The sequence below is a fragment of the Myotis daubentonii genome, chromosome 2, assembly GCF_963259705.1.
Source record: "Myotis daubentonii chromosome 2, mMyoDau2.1, whole genome shotgun sequence".
Taxonomy (NCBI): Eukaryota; Metazoa; Chordata; class Mammalia; order Chiroptera; family Vespertilionidae; genus Myotis; species Myotis daubentonii.
The window spans coordinates 1,770,122-1,785,948 of NC_081841.1; the positions used below are offsets into that span (position 1 = coordinate 1,770,122).

At 63.3% G+C, this 15,827-nt stretch overlaps 1 protein-coding gene across 1 annotated transcript; it reads right to left on the bottom strand.

Moving 5' to 3' along the window:
- Positions 1–940: 940 nt before the first annotated feature.
- On the bottom strand, positions 941–15,007 carry TRMU (tRNA mitochondrial 2-thiouridylase). Its single transcript, XM_059681387.1, has 11 exons — positions 14,872–15,007; positions 12,432–12,597; positions 9,562–9,668; positions 6,636–6,758; positions 5,033–5,205; positions 3,555–3,608; positions 3,419–3,485; positions 2,634–2,734; positions 1,973–2,117; positions 1,658–1,740; positions 941–1,274 (listed from the first exon to the last, which is right to left on the bottom strand). The coding sequence occupies exons 1-11, from the start codon at positions 14,951–14,953 to the stop codon at positions 1,122–1,124; spliced, it is 1,254 nt and encodes a 417-aa protein (XP_059537370.1). The 5' UTR covers positions 14,954–15,007; the 3' UTR covers positions 941–1,121.
- Positions 15,008–15,827: the final 820 nt, after the last annotated feature.

The following is a 15,827-nucleotide window of genomic DNA, read 5'->3' on the forward strand; positions in this document are numbered from 1 at the left end:
GCTGCCCTTCAGGCCTCCATGTGGGGCCGACGGGCCCTAAGGCCAGGGGCCACGCCGGCCGGTCCAACCCCACTGCCCAGCACATGTGGAAAGTGATGCAAGCTGGGGCCTGCCCCCAGGTCCAGCTGCTGGAGCGATCACAGCTGGGGACAGCTGAGCCCTGCCCTCGCCAGCTGCCTGGCCTCTTGCTGCCGAGAGGGCCCGTTCTCTCACGTGGAGCAGGGCAAGGGCTCCAGAGCCACAGGGCAGGCTGCTCGGCACCTCCCCACCCGGGAGACCCTCTGGGGGAGGCCCGGTAAGGTGGCAGTGGTGTGGAGCAGGGGCTTGGGGAAGGGGGGCGGGGGAGCCTGGTGGTGCCCCGAGGGGAGGGCGGCCGCTCTGCAGGTGGCACTGCATCCTCATCAGGTGGTGGAGGGGAGAGCTGCTCTCTGGGCACCGCTCCTGCCCAACCAGCCGCAGCCCTGACTGCTCTGCCCGTTGCCTGCCCTGGGGCTCCTGGGGCTGGGCTGGGGCCTTCTCAGACCCTCCTGAGGTGCGCCCTCCTCCCAGCATGGCTTGCCCCCTTCACGGGGGTGAGGGGGGGCCGAGGCCCCAGCCCCTCGCTGGCCCCACTGTGAAATGGGCACCGCTGGGGTGGGGTGGTTCCCATCCAGCCTCTGGGGGGTGGGCTGGCACCTAGCTGTTGGCCCCACTCTGTGGCCTGGTCTCAAAGCTCCCCCAACTATGGCCTGTCGCCCCAACACAGCATCACACTAAGCTAGCGGTGTGGTCATGAGGCCAGCACCCCGAGGCCCTTGCCCAGGCTGGAGGGGCCTGGTGCCAGGCGTAAGGGTGGCCCTCCCAGCAGACCCCAGGCAAGTCCCAGGTGTGTGCAGTCCCGACCTCCTCCCTGCCTCCCCCTTCCGCCCGGTGCCCACGGAGGCTGCTGTCGGAGCCCACGTGCCGGACAGGTTTTTATTCCATGCGGTCCCTGCGGCCCCTCCAGGGTGTAAGAGGCACTACGGGCGGGCCCCTGGACAGACCCCCAGTCAGCAAGTCCTGGCCCCTCCTGGGCAGCGGTTCCAGCAGCAGCGATGCCGCGGGCCGCCCCAGGCTCTGCTCCTCCGCAGCCGCTCCGGTGCTCAGGGCGCAGGTCCCGAGCCGGGGCCGTCGCCGGGGCCCTCGGTGGCCACGCTGGACCGGCTCTTGCCCTTCTGGAGCGTGAAGGCCGACGGTCCGAGGCGCAGGATCTTCCCGCTGCCCAGGCACTCCTCCCCCTTGTAGAACACGGCGAACTGCAAGGAGGGGCCGGGTCACCACAGCGGGCAGCCAGGAGCCGGCCTGAGGCTGCTGCTGGGGGCGGGGGCGGGGAGGGGACAGCTCTGCCAACCTGCCCTGCCGGGCCTAGGCCCCCGTGGCGGGCGAAGCCAGCAGGGCCGTGGCTGGGAGAGGAGGCAGGTGCAGGCGGGGGCCCGGCTCACGGCCCGGCCTGGCCTGTGCCCAGGTGCTCGGTGGGAGGAACGGTGCTGCCCTTCCAGCAGGAAGCCGGGCCACCAGCCCGTGGGCGCCACCTGACGGCCGCTAAGCGCGGGCTAGAGCCGCTGCCACGCCAGGGCCGGGCCAGGCGACGGAGTCCCACCTCCCTCTGGGGCAGAGCGCGGGCCAGGCTGCCACTCACCTGTCCCAGGGCGAGGGCCCGCACAGCCTTCACCGCCGTCACCCACACGGTGCCGTCCTGGTTGAGGGTCAGCACGCAGGGCACTGGAGGCAGAGGGGCCTTGAGGGGCACTGGCCTGGCCTGTGTGGTCAGCCTCAGGCCCTGCCCTCCCAGGGCCCTCCCGTCCTCCTCCCAGAATAAGTGGAGCTGGGCTCTGCGCCCAGGCCTGCCTCCCGGTGGCCGGCGGGAAGGGGCTGGAATGCGACACAATCCCAACCATGGGGCTCTGCGCCCAGGGCCCAGCCTAAGGCCTCCGGGCGATCCCACCGCTGTCACCTAGCGCCATCTGGTGGCAGAAGCGGAAGTGGCACTCCATCATCTTGTCGCGGACCAGGGCTGCGGGCGGCTCCTCCGCGATCCAGTGCACGCGGTTGGTCCGCAGCAGGTCCCTGTACAGGGCCGGGTGGTCCGTCCGGGGGGCCTGCAGGGGAACCGAGGACCGTGGCGGCCTGGAGCCCTGAGCGGAGCGGCCTCGCTGCCCCTCTCAACAACGCTAACAGCCCGCACTGACGAGTGTCCGCAGTGGAAATGCCGGGGACGCCCTCAGGGGCCTCTGACCCCGTTCTGCGGAAGCGGGAACTAGGCACAGGTCCCGGCCACACTTCGCCAGCAGGGGCGCCGCGCGCCGACCCCACGACCTGCCACTGCTCCGCAGAGACGGCGGGACCCTGCGTGCCAGCCCGTCGAGGCCCTGACGCCACCTCCTCTGCACAGGCCTTCACCCCCAGCCACCTGTCGTGTCCTCGTTAACTCGGAGGAATGGCATCTACTCACAGGGGCCGATGTGGCTAATGAGTGGCCAGCGTGCGGGAGACAGGGACACGTAAACGGCACCCTGCGCTCGGGGCCGGCCCAGGGGTGCGCGAGGCAGGACGCCCTCAGCCTCTCACGGGCTCTGCCAGCGGACTCGGCAGCGCCTGCAGGGCCAGCCACTCACCACGAACACGTCGCCCGTGGCGCCGTCCTTCTCCACCACGTACCAGGGCTCGCGCAGGCCGCCGATCCGGGCCCTCTGGCCTAACGTGTACAGGAACCAACCTACGGGGCGTTCTCAGTGAGGGGCACGGTCCCCCACACCACCCCACGCCGACAGGGGACGGGGGGGCGGGGCTCCGTGGACACCGAGGGGCCACCGGAGAGGCTGGGGTTCCAACACCAGGTCAGCCCTGAGCCCGAGCGCGTCCATCCCTCATCGGGCCTGGGTGCCTCGCCCCTGCACGGAGCCCTGCAGGGCACCAGGCCAGGCAGCAGGCGATTCCCATGGAAGGGGCTGGGCCCCTCGTGCGGAGCTGCCATGCGGCTGCGGTGACATCGGTGCCTCCCGCCCACGCACGACCCACAGCAGGGCTGCCCCTGGCTTCTGTGCCCAATCCCTCCCGACTACTTCTGGGCACCCCCACAACCAACCACAAGACCAGAGGCCAGGCCACTCTCCACCCTCTCCTCCCTCCCGCGACACACAGGCGCCGATCACCACAGCTGCCTCACTGAGTGGGCGGCTAGGACGGGCGGGAGCACCGGCAGTTCTGTCCCTGGCAGGCGGTCACTCTCCTGCTGCCACTGCCACACGCAGGAACCCATGCCAACGCCGCTGCCCGCTGTCCATGCCTCCCCCACCCGCCCGCAGCTGACTCTCGAGCTAAGGGACCGACAGCCAGCCGCCTAACCACCCCGCGCCCCACTCCAGGGCTCACGACCAAGAGCAGCGGAGGCTGGCCTCACCTCTGTGTGTCCCCAGCGCGGTGCCGTCTTCTATGGAGATGAAGCGCCCAGGCCGCGGCTGTAAGTACTGAACACACGCGTGTCACTGCGGCCCCGCCCCGGGCCGGGGGGCTGTCCCCGCAGCGCGGCCACTCACCTGCAGGATGAACTTTTCAAAGTTCCTCTTGCCCACGAAGCAGATGCCCATGCTCTGGAAGGAAGGGGCGGCGGAGGTGAGGGCGGCGGAGGGTCAGCCCGCCCCGGGCTGGCCGTCCCCACCGGCACCGACCCCAGGCCCCGCCCACCGACACACGTGCTGGGGGCCGCCCCCCAGGTGGGTCCTGTCCCCGGCCCTGGGCCTGCCAGCTAAGCAAGCACACGCGTCCCCCTAAAGCCGCTCAGGCCTCAGGCCACTGCCCACGCGCAGGAGAGGCCAGCGCCGAGCGGGCAGTGGGACGCCAGGCGGGAGCCGAGTCCCTCGGGAGAGGCCGAGGTCCCAGCCGGCACACCCCGAGCTGGAGCCGCTCTCCCTGTGCCCTCAGCACACGCTTCCACTCGTCCTGAGGTTTGTGTCTAGAACGTGGGTCGCGGGGCGGCCCCCTCGGCTCCTCCCAGTCGCACTCAGACCCGGAGCAGGGGCAGGGCTGGGGGGGGGGGGTGGAGGGAGCAGTGACCTGCTGACAAAAGGCCCAGGAGGGAGGACAGGAGGGGCGGCTTCGCTAAGCTACCTCCGCCTGCCGCGGGCACCCAGCCCCACCGGCTGCACCGACCCACCACGCACAGGCTCTCTCGCGGGGCCTCTGCCCATGCTGGTCACACTCTGCAGTCCCCCCAACTGTCTACTTAACACTGACTCCCACTCATCGTCTAGGCCAGTGATGGCGAACCTTCTGAGCTCGGCGTGTCAGCATTCTGAAAAACCCTAACTTAACTCTGGCACCAGGGGAGTTATGGGGGGAAAAAAGAGGAACAAATGTAATAATCTGAACAATAAAGATTTAATTGATAAAAAAAAACACACACACACAAAAAAAACACAACTCTGGTGCCGTGTCACATATAGAAATTTTTTGATATTTGCAACCATAGTAAAACAAAGACTTATATTTTTTATATTTACTTTATATATTTAAATGCCATTTAACAAAGAAAAATCAACCAGAAAAATGAGTTTGCGTGTCACCTCTGACACGTGCCATAGGTTCGCCATCACTGGTCTAGGCCTTAGCCAGTTGTCTCCCAGAGGCCCTGCATCTGCGTCAGCGCCCACTGCTGTACCCCCCTCCCCCCGCCACCCCCGGCCCAGCAGTGACTGCCTGCTGGGAGCTCCATGAAGGCAGCCCCGAGGCAGCAGCACCGTCTGGCTGCCAGCACCGACAGGCACGCACCAGCCACGGATGGAGACGGCGACCACGTGCAGGAGTCCCGTGCCCAGCCCCCACTGCCTGCTCCCTCCTGGCGCAGGGCCAGGAGCACCCAAGGAGCTACCAAGGCCGCTGGGAAAGCTGCTCCCCCTCCCCAGGGGCCAAGCAGGGGAGGAGGGAGAAGTCCCAGCCAAGGTGCTCTCTGAAGGCCCCGGCGCCTCCTGCCGAGCCCGGAACCAGCTCCCCAGGGGCGGCCACACTCCGGTCCTACCTCCTTCTTCCGCAGCACATGATGCAGTCTGTTCTCAGCAGCTATTTTCTTTACAAAATCCTTCGTGAGCCCCCCCAGGGGGAAGAGGGTTCTCCGCAGGGCCTCCTGGGGAACCTGGCTGAGAAAGAAGGTCTGGTCTTTACAGCTGTCAGCTGCCTGCAGAAGCTTTACCGCTGCCAAGAGGAAGAACAAGAGACGTTGCAGGAGTGAACATCGTCGCTCTCAGGGCCGCCCTCTCGTCCTCAGACACAGCGCCCCCGTCTGGCAGAGCCGCGCTCACACTCAGCCGCGGAGGCTCAGGAAGAGCCGCGGGGTCAGTGCGGCCTTCTCCCCGGCTCCTCCGCTGTTAAAACACGTTACAGGGAAGGGAGGGCTCACAGGATGAGGAACTCCATCCCAGTTCCCACCTTCAGGGCATTATTTTCAAAGAAGAAACATCCCACGGAAAACCAAGGTTAGAATAAACGCAGCCCGTGGGGAGCTGGGGGGGAGGGGGTCGGCCAGAGCCAGGCTGCGGGCCGTCCTGGCCGTGGCAGGCGCACGGAGCCCGCTGTGGCCGAGGGCACACCTTGGGGCATCGGCTCGGCGTAGATGCACGCTCTCCGGGTGCACGTGTCTGTGTCAGAGGCCAGCGGACACTGTCAGCTCCCCTGCGGCTCCTCTGCTATTCGCTAGCCCTGATGAGGGCGCTTCCAGGGACCAGATACAGTGCAGAGTGCGGATCCTGGCCCCGTGGCCCCGGCTCAGCCCGGGCTGCTGTTCCTCTAGGTAGCAACTGCGAGACCGCCCCCTCTGCCCACGGACCAATGAAGTGACTGATGCCGTGCCCTCTGCCCACGGACCAATGAAGTGACTGATGCCGTGCCCTCTGCCCACTGACCAATGAAGTGACTGATGCCGTGCCCTCTGCCCACTGACCAATGAAGTGACTGATGCCGTGCCCTCTGCCCACTGACCAATGAAGTGACTGATGCCGTGCCCTCTGCCCACTGACCAATGAAGTGACTGATGCCGTGCCCTCTGCCCACTGACCAATGAAGTGACTGATGCCGTGCCCTCTGCCCACGGACCAATGAAGTGACTGATGCCATGCCCTCTGTCCACTGACCAATGAAGTAACTCATGCCGTGCCCTCTGCCCACGGACCAATGAAGTAACTGATGCCATGCCAGCATGCGGCGTCCTTCCCCGCTTCTCAGACCCACGCTCTGGCAGCCTCGACACGCTGCACTCAGCTACCCGCGTGACATGCTCTCTGTGCAGTTCCTGTTTTCCACCCGGGACCCCAAGCCTGATTCTCAGGTTAGCGGTGTGGGCAGACGTATCCCCATCTCAGACGAGGACACTGACGCTCAGACACCTAACTGACTGCCACAGCTCAAGCCTCGAGAACCTGACGAAGCAACAGGGCCTGATCCGGCTGCATCGTCAAATCTCTCAGGCCCGGGACCTGCGAATCACCCAGGGTCTAGGGGCGCCTCACGATCCCATGTCCCACTGCTGGCCGGGCCCGCCGGGCTCTCCTGGTGGCGGATGACCACCCACAGGCCCGGGAAGCGCCCGCCTGGTCTAGGCAATCGAGCTCTGACTGCACGTCACTCACCATTTCTAACTTCAAATCGGTTTCTGAAAAGCCCCTCTGGCCTCTTCACGTGCTTCTGCTGGAAGACCTCCTCATCCTCCAGGGACGTCCGTGCGTAGTGGCCCGTGGCAACTGCGTCCGCTCCTGGGAGGTTTACAAACACGAGGGTCAGGTTGTGGACCTGCTCGCTGGTCGTGGCCGCACCAGCCAAGGCTGCCACCCCAGGAGGGTTCGCCTTCTCCAACCGAGACCGCGGGGAAGGGGCCTCTGAAACGACACGGCGTTGCTACAGGTCTCAGGGCATCTTTACGGGCCTTTCAGAAGTTACTGTTTATCCACTCACTCATTCTAGCTCAAGGGAAAATCAGTATAAGAAACACTGAAATGGGCTTTATGTCCTTAATTTAGTACAAGAACTTAGTATAAATTAAAATACTATCGCGATGACAGACCACTCACAAAGAAATGTTAATGACGTGGGAAAAGGCTGATGCCGTGGAGGAAAAAAGTATGAAGACTGTGACCCCGTTTTTTAAATGTACAGAGAGGAAGACAGTACCCTGAAGTCCATGCCTTTGATTCTGGGAAGTGAAACTCGACATGACACCCCCCTCCTCTTGCTGTTCTGTGGTTTTAAATTTTCTTTGCCCTGGCTGGTGTGGCTCAGTGGATAGAGCACCGGCCTGCAGACTGAAGGGTCCCGGGTTCGATTCCAGTCAAGGGCACATGCCCGGGTTGCAGGCTCGATCCCCAGTAGGGGGGAGTGCAGGAGGCAGTCGATCCATGGTTCTCTCTTATCATTGATGTTTCTCTCTCTTTCTCCCTCTCCCTTCCTCTCTGAAATCAATACAAATATATTTTTTTTAAAAATTTTTTTCCTTTAATAATAAATACGTACAGGGGTGGGAAAAGTAGGTTAATTATAATAACTAATAATACAATAATAAATAAGTAATAATACTAGTATAAACTGTTTCCCACATTCACGGCTTTGCCCGCCCTGCGTGACTTTCATCCCAGCGAGGACATCAGCGCGGTCGATGTCTGCCTTCCACAGGATGCACAAGCGAAAGCCCTGCCCAGGCACATCCGCTCCTCACTGAGGACCGGACAGTTTTCTCAGAGGCCTTTTCTGGCAGGTGCAGCGAAACTAGCTCCGTGGGAAACAAGACACAGGAACGGACACTTGCAGATGAACTACCTGAAAAGGGACATTTAGGAAGAACACCCTACTACATCCTGGTTGCGTCTCTTTCTTTTTATTTTATGACTGCAGAGCGAAAGGACGCGGGGGAGGGAGCGAGGGAGGGAAGGACATCAGTTTGCCGTTCGACTGATTTACACATTCATTGGTTGCTTCTTGTATGCGCCCTGCCCGGGAATCGAACTGGTGCACCTCTGGTTCCTGGTCGGTGCTCAACCACTGAAGCACACCGGCCGGCGCCCTGGCTGCTTTCCTAACAGAGCTGAAAGCCCGGACCCTCCTCCCCAGCACACAGGTGCTGTGGGCGGCATGGGCGCCTCTGTGCGGAGCTGAGCCTGCAGGCAGCGGGCGCCTCTGAGGAGCTGGGCCTGCATGTGCTTTTGGCCCGGACGGCTCGGCCCACGACGGTGGCCCCGGGCTCTGCCGAGGTGACGGAGCCCCGGCCTCCACAGGCAAGCGCTCACCCTCAACAGCTGCCGTGCCTCCCGGCACCCCTCCTGCTCGCGGCAGGTCTGCCCCTGGCGCCCGCCCGAACGTGACCCGAGGCCGTACACCTGCGCATCGCTGTGAGGACCCGCAGCAGCCCCTCAGTCCATCGATGGTCTGTTTCCAACACACCCACGTCGAACTCAACACTCCCGCACCTGTCACTCTTTCCTCCCTGCGCCGCCACTAAACGGAGCCCATTGGAAGCGCCTCCCCGGGGCAACACGCGGGCCCTCCCCTCCTCAGACGTCTGGGGCCACAGGGCGGACAGACGCAGACACGGTCAGTCAGCTCGAGGCAACTCCCGGCCCGACCTCACCTTCCCGCAGCGGACGTGGAGATGAGCAGGCAGCACTCGCCTCTACGCAATTCCATGTTTTTAAAGCTAGTCCCACATCCCGATCTAAGACCGTTTTGTTCTTTGCTTCCGTGGGCATCTTTTCACTACCAGCTCCATGACGCAGCTTCCGTCACCCTCAGCTGCAGGTCACGTGGCCCTCAGCTCTGCAAGCTGCTCTGTCCCCGTCGTAGTCACCAGTGCTAACGGGACAGAGGTGTAGCAGCCCTGGGCCACCCTGGGTGGCGTGCATGTGGGCAGACAGGGCGGGTGAGCAACGCTGGGACGGATCAGAGTGGAAGGCCTGTGCCGGGCCTTGGGGAGCTCTCTGTGGTGACCCGCCTCGCGGGGAAGGCTCCGCGTGAAGGCAGCTGAGGAAGGGGACGCAGGGACAGGCTGCGGCCAGCTGTCCACAGCAGCAGGGCCCTGGGTGCAGATGCTTTAGAACAGGCCACAGAGACACGGATTCAAACCAGAGCAACAGGACAGAGACCCAGGACCCGGAGTCGGGGAAAGCAGGGACCACTTTTGGAAGAGAAGAGGCCTCAGGACCACGGGGCAGGCACGGGGGAGGGGGGGGGCAGCCATAGGACTGCACGCCACCTCCTGGGCCCGATGTGGGTGCCCGAAACATCCGAGAACCACACCCCCATCGGAGGGAGGATGACCCAGAGGGGCCTCGACCCTGGCCCGCCTCCGCGCGGCAGGTGCCTGTCCCTGCCTGTGGCCACTGGGAGCCCTCCTCCCAGGGCGCCCTGTGGGCACCAGGAAGGCCCTTCTCGGGGAGACACGCACTGTTCCCCATCTCCCGCTTCCTTTCCTTCTAAAAGGTGAAGCGGAGTACGAGGTCTGTCTCTGGCTTTCTCTGAAAATCCTACGTCTTTTTAAGGAAACAAACGAAGACCGTCCGACCCACTCACCAAGGTTATCCACCGCGTAATGGAAAAAGCACTTGAACTTGATGTGCTTGTTGCAGACGATGTCAGGGTTGGGAGTCCTTCCTTTCTCGTATTCATTTAGAAAATCACTGGAATTAAAGGAAACAACGTTCACTCCTAAGTGTGAAAGCGCCCTCAAAGACACATCCGATCCGCGAGCTGCGATTCTCCTTGCCTCACCAGAACCGCAGCTTTCACTAAGGGGAGCCTCGCACACGCCGTTGTCAGCGTTTCCATGGAACGTGTTTAAGGTGCTGGGACACCGGGGGGCAGCGAGTCCCCTCAGCAGTACACTCCGCCCTCACCTACAGCACCTGACCCACCTGGACCCAGAGGCTCCGCAGCTCAGGCAGCGGGAGGTGGTGCCCGGCCTGCTCCCTCTCCCCATAGTGGAGAGGAGGGTGTTATCTTGAAAAGAGGAAGTGGGGGCGAGTGGCAGGTGGGAAGCTCCAGAGCATGAAAACCTGCACTTCCCAGGAGGGGGGCTGCCATGGGGTGTGGTCGGAGGCTTCCCTTGCCCTTGAAACAGCAGAGGAGCAGGGAGCCCCTCACTGGGACACAGAGGGACGGGGAGCCCCTCACTGGGACACAGAGGGACAGGGAGCCCCTCACTCGCACACAGGGGGACAGGGAGCCCCTCACTGGGACACAGAGGGGGACAGGGAGCCCCTCACTGGGACACAGGGGGACAGGGAGCCCCTCACTGGGACACAGGGGGACAGGGAGCCCCTCACTGGGACACAGAGGGGGACAGGGAGCCCCTCACTGGGACACAGGGGGACAGGGAGCCCCTCACTCGCACACAGGGGGACAGGGAGCCCCTCACTGGGACACAGAGGGGGACAGGGAGCCCCTCACTCGCACACAGGGGGACAGGGAGCCCCTCACTCGCACACAGGGGGACAGGGAGCCCCTCACTGGGACACAGGGGGACAGGGAGCCCCTACTGGGACACAGAGGGGGACAGGGAGCCCCTCACTCGCACACAGGGGGACAGGGAGCCCCTCACTGGGACACAGAGGGGGACAGGGAGCCCCTCACTCGCACACAGGGGGACAGGGAGCCCCTCACTGGGACACAGAGGGGGACAGGGAGCCCCTCACTGGGACACAGAGGGACAGGGAGCCCCTACTGGGACACAGAGGGACAGGGAGCCCCTCACTGGGACACAGGGGGACAGGGAGCCCCTACTGGGACACAGAGGGACAGGGAGCCCCTCACTGGGACACAGGGGGACAGGGAGCCCCTCATTTGGACACAGAGGGACAGGGAGCCCCTCACTGGGACACAGAGGGACAGGGAGCCCCTCACTGGGACACAGGGGGACAGGGAGCCCCTACTGGGACACAGGGGGACAGGGAGCCCCTACTGGGACACAGAGGGACAGGGAGCCCCTCACTGGGACACAGGGGGACAGGGAGCCCCTCATTTGGACACAGAGGGACAGGGAGCCCCTCACTGGGACACAGAGGGACAGGGAGCCCCTCACTGGGACACAGGGGGACAGGGAGCCCCTCACTGGGACACAGGGGGACAGGGAGCCCCTCACTGGGACACAGGGGGACAGGGAGCCCCTCACTGGGACACAGAGGGACGGGGAGCCCCTCACTGGGACACAGAGGGACGGGGAGCCCCTCACTGGGACACAGAGTGGCGGGGAGCCCCTCACTGGGACACAGAGGGACGGGGAGCCCCTCACTGGGACACAGAGGGACAGGGAGCCCCTCACTGGGACACAGAGGGACAGGGAGCCCCTCACTGGGACACAGAGGGGCGGGGAGCCCCTCACTGGGACACAGGGGGACGGGGAGCCCCTCACTGGGACACAGGGGGACGGGGAGCCCCTCACTGGGACACAGAGTGGCAGGGAGCCCCTCACTGGGACACAGAGGGACAGGGAGCCCCTCACTGGGACCACAGGGCAGTAGTGAAGACAAGTACCCATGTGTAGCTCGGGACTGTTGAAAGTGTGGCTGGACCTTGTTGCTAGAGGCAGGGTCGGGGCTGGAGTGGCGGCCTTGAACAGGCTGGTGCCTGGGGTGATTGATGGCGTCCAAGGGGCAGTGATGTGGACAGAGAGGGTTACGCCCCAGGGTCAGGAAACCCTCAGGTTCAGTTCAGGCTCAGTCCTGATTCTGCCACTCGGTGTCTGAGCCTGGGCATTTACATGACTTTCCTAAGCTCAGTTCTCTCATCCTTTAAATGGGACAATGCCTTCTAAGGTTATGGTAAGACTTAAACAAGGGTCTAAGTCAGCCGTGGGCAAACTACGGCCAGTGGGCCGGATCCGGCCCGTTTGAAATGAATAAAACTTAAAAAAAAAAGACCGTACCCTTTTATGTAATGATGTTTACTTTGAATTTATATTAGTTCACACAAACTCTCCATCCATGCTTTTGTTCCGGCCCTCCGGTCCAGTTTAAGAACCCATTGTGGCCCTCATGTCAAAAAGTTTGCCCACCCCTGGTCTAAGTGCTTAGCACAGTGTCTGTACATGACTCAGCAACACACGCAGCTCTCGTGGTTGGCATTACTGAAAAGCCACACCTGGCCGCCAGGTGCAGGCTCAGTGCTGGGAGGGGACTGCAGGAGCAGCTGCGGGCAAGGCGCGGGCACGGGCACTCGCCTGCAGGCGCCTTCCGGGGAGACCTCGGCATGAGCTCCGGTGCTGTCAGCAGCAAGGACACCTCAAGGCTCAGGAGGAACAGAGCCTGGCAGGTGGCCTTCCGCAGAGCTCCCAGGGGGCTGGGGGCCTCCAGCACCGTCTTTGGCGCCCCTGCCCAAGGGCGCTGGCGATGCCTCCCGGGGAAGGGTCCAGGAGGTGGGACATCTCCGCGCCTGCCCGCGCTCACCTGAACACGTCGTTCCAGTACTCCTTCACGTAGGACACCTGGTGGAAAGGGATGTCTAAGATCTGGCAAACCCTGTAGGCGTCTTCGCAGTCTTTATCGGCGGTGCAGACGCCATGCTCGTCCAGGGCGTCCCAGTTCTTCATGAACACCCCCGTCACCTGGTAACCTGGGGGAGGCAGGAGGCAGTGGAGAGAACGTATGGCAGGAGCCTCGGGAAAGCGCAGGGTTTCTGAGCCCCGTGCCGGGCGCTGCTGTGCCTGGCAGTCCCTGTTTTGCCTTCAGAGCTGATGCACACCCCAGTGCGAGCCCCCCCCCCCCCCAGCCGCTCACTCCCCTCCCTGCCCCGCCCCTGCCCCGGCAGCACTTCCTGGGCACAGTGACTGCTGCACGGAACTGAGCAGAATGGAACCGTCTCGCCGTCGTGACCCACCTGGTCGCCGTGCCTGGCACGTGGCGTGAGCAAACGTGTGCCGAGTGTGTGAAGAGCAGGGATTCAACACAATTTTCAAAACAAATAAAAACCACCTTCCGTTGTCAGGAGAGGCAACTCATTTCTAAACTTATTCCCAGGCACCATCTGAGATGTAGATTCTACATCCTCAGATAGCGAGACGACTGAAACTTTGGCTATTTTATGACCCATATTTTTGCCCTTTTCTGTTGTGACAAACCACCCAACCTTAGCCTTACGCCGTCTTCTCGAGCCTCATGGGTGCCACCTGCGTGAGAAGCCTGTTTCTCTGGAGGCGGCTCAATGCCACGGGGCGGGCATGAGTGTAAAGGCTCCACGCAGGGCTCCAGGGACAGACCCCACAGCAACGCTCGGCCTGAACTAAAGGCCACGTTCACCAGACTCCCCGCCGGCAGGTGGCCAGGCCTCCCCCTCGGCTTCCCACGCACCAACTCCACAGTGGGGCCCGGGGGACTTCCTGCCTGTGCCCCGCCAAGGGCAGAGGCTGTCCCCCCAGCACCTGGCTGTCCCCAGCACAGAGCAGGCACTTAAGGTGCTGGCGGAACGAGGGACTCCCCACACGGGCCTTTGGACCCACCCCGTCCAGCCGCCTGCCTGCCAGACCCGCTGCCACGGCACAGGCTTGTCCCCTGGATGGGACCCTAGAGCCGGCAGCCCTTCCCTCCCAGGGCACAGGAGGGTGCCCGCCCTCCCAGGAGGCGGGGAGTCCTGGGTGCCAAGGTGAGCGCCGCTCTGCGCCTCGTCCCTCAGCTCCCAGGGAGGCTGGCTGTGAAGCTGGAGGCGGGGTCGCGTCTTCCCCAGACAAGAGTAAAACAACACCTGGTCTCCCACCACCACCACCCCACCCCCCACCAGGAAACCAGGACTCACGCTGTCTCCCCAGCAGAACCTGAGCCCCTAACCCAGTGGTCGGCAAACCGAGGCTCGCGAGCCACATACGGCTCTTTGCCCCCTTGAGTGTGGCTCTTCCACAAAATACGTGCGGGCGCGCACGTACAGTGCAGTTGAAACTTTGTGGCCCATGCGCAGAAGTCGGTTTTTGGAAAGGAGGTGGACGCACCAAGTATACAGACGAGTGTGGCTGGGAGAGCTGGAAGGGGTCGACCTCAGCGAACGTACCTCAATTGGATTGAGGACGTTTTTAGCAAAGGCCAGCTTAGGAGTCCCCTAATTAAGTCAATAACAATGTGCCCACCTGTAGAGTTTAAGTTGAAAAAATTTGGCTCTCAAAAGAAATTTCAATCATTGTACTGTTGATATTTGGCTCTGTAGACTAATGAGTTTGCCGACCACTGCCCTAACCTAACAGCCCGCTCCCGCATCGGGGCTCGGCCGGCCTCCCCACCGGCTGCCCGCGCTCCTGCAGCCGCCTTCCTCCCCTCCAGCTGGCAACCCTCCTCGCCCTTCGTGTCTTCGGCCTCTGCAGCTCCCTCATGCGCTGGCAGCTGCCCTTTGCTCTCACGCCTTGAATTACTCTCCGCTCCTGCAGGCTGGGTACTGATGACCTGGTTACTGATGACGCGCACCAGCGGCCGCGATGACGCGTGACCCCTGGGCGTGTGTGACGTCACTAACCCTCCCAGTGACCTGCGCGGTCGTCGTGTCCCTTTCCGGGAGCCTGCCCCGGCGGGGACCTGCCTTCCCTCTGCGCTCCTAGCCCGGTCCCCGCAAAACCGGGTGGGAGAGACCGCCGCCCGGCCCGGGCCCCTGGGCACTGCGCGCGGGTGCTTTTCCGAGACAGGAAACGGACGGCGGTCGGTTCCCGTCGCCCCCCGCCCGAGGACAGGCGCCTCTCGGGGCGACTGCGCGCGGCCTCGGGGGGAGGTGCGGGCGCCGCCGTCGCCGGGCGCAGGGCTGGGACCAGGGAGACGCGCCCAGGGGGACGGGGTCCTGACTGGTCCCGACCCGGCGGGCGGCGAGGAGCGCGGCCACGCAGGCGCGAGCGGGCTCTCCACGCGGCGCCCTCACCTCTGCGTCGCAGCAGCAGCGCGGCCACGGCGCTGTCCACGCCGCCGGACAGGGCGCACACGACGTGCCGTGCCGCCAGCATCCGCGCCGCCTACTCCGCCACTACGCCGCCGCTTCCGCACCGCGCCGGAAGTCCCGCCCCCACCGCGGTGCTCTGCGAGAGAGGCTCGGCCGGAAACGTGGGATGCGAGCGTCGCGTTCCGCCTGCAGGCCCTTCCAGGGCTTCCATTCCCGAGTTCCTTCTCCGCCCAGGCCGTGGTTTGGAAAATGCAGGGAGGAAATGGTAGAACAGGTCGGCACCAATGCTTGGCAAGAAAATCCCGTTAGTCCTTTGGCGTCCGCAGGTCCCCAGCGGACAGTGTTTAAACGTGGATAGTTACTAGGGCAAGCCATTTTCTTTTTTTTTTTCTTTTTTTTTTTTTTAAATATATTTTATTGATTTTTTACAGAGAGGAAGGGAGAGAGATAGAGAGTTAGAAACATCGATGAGAGAGAAACATCGATCAGCTGCCTCCTGCACATCTCCTACTGGAGATATGCCCGCAACCCAGGTACATGCCCTTGACCGGAATCGAACCTGGGACCTTTCAGTCCGCAGGCCGACGCTCTATCCACTGAGCCAAACCGGTTTCGGCAACAAGCCATTTTCTTGAGAATGGAATGAGAGGAGGAGGCCCCAGGGCCCCATTGCTGACAGCTGACAGCTGAGGAGTCATGGCCACTGGCGCCGAGAGCAGGCGAGGGTGAGCTCCGGGGCGGGCGGGCGGGTGGCCGGGCTCTGTGGGCGGCAGAGTTACAGGGAAGCAGTTTCTTCTTGCATCTCCCAGGAGGGCTGGGGAGGCCCAGGACCTGGGCACCTGCCTTGGGCAGGCTCAGGAGTGCACACTCAGTTCAGTTGTGGCCATGGCCCTGCTGATGTCACTGGATTTGGGGGGCCTGGCTTAGAGGACATGTCT

Excerpts from the sequence above, each read along its gene's own strand:
- TRMU (XM_059681387.1), bottom strand. The coding sequence starts at position 14,953 with ATGCTGGCGGCACGGCACGTCGTGTGCGCCCTGTCCGGCGGCGTGGAC. Across the intron at positions 12,598-14,871 it reads GCTGCTGCTGCGACGCAGAG|GTTACCAGGTGACGGGGGTG; the intron begins GTGAGGGCGCCG and ends TGCCTCCCCCAG. Across the intron at positions 2,735-3,418 it reads CGCGCTGGGGACACACAGAG|GTTGGTTCCTGTACACGTTA; the intron begins GTGAGGCCAGCC and ends AACGCCCCGTAG.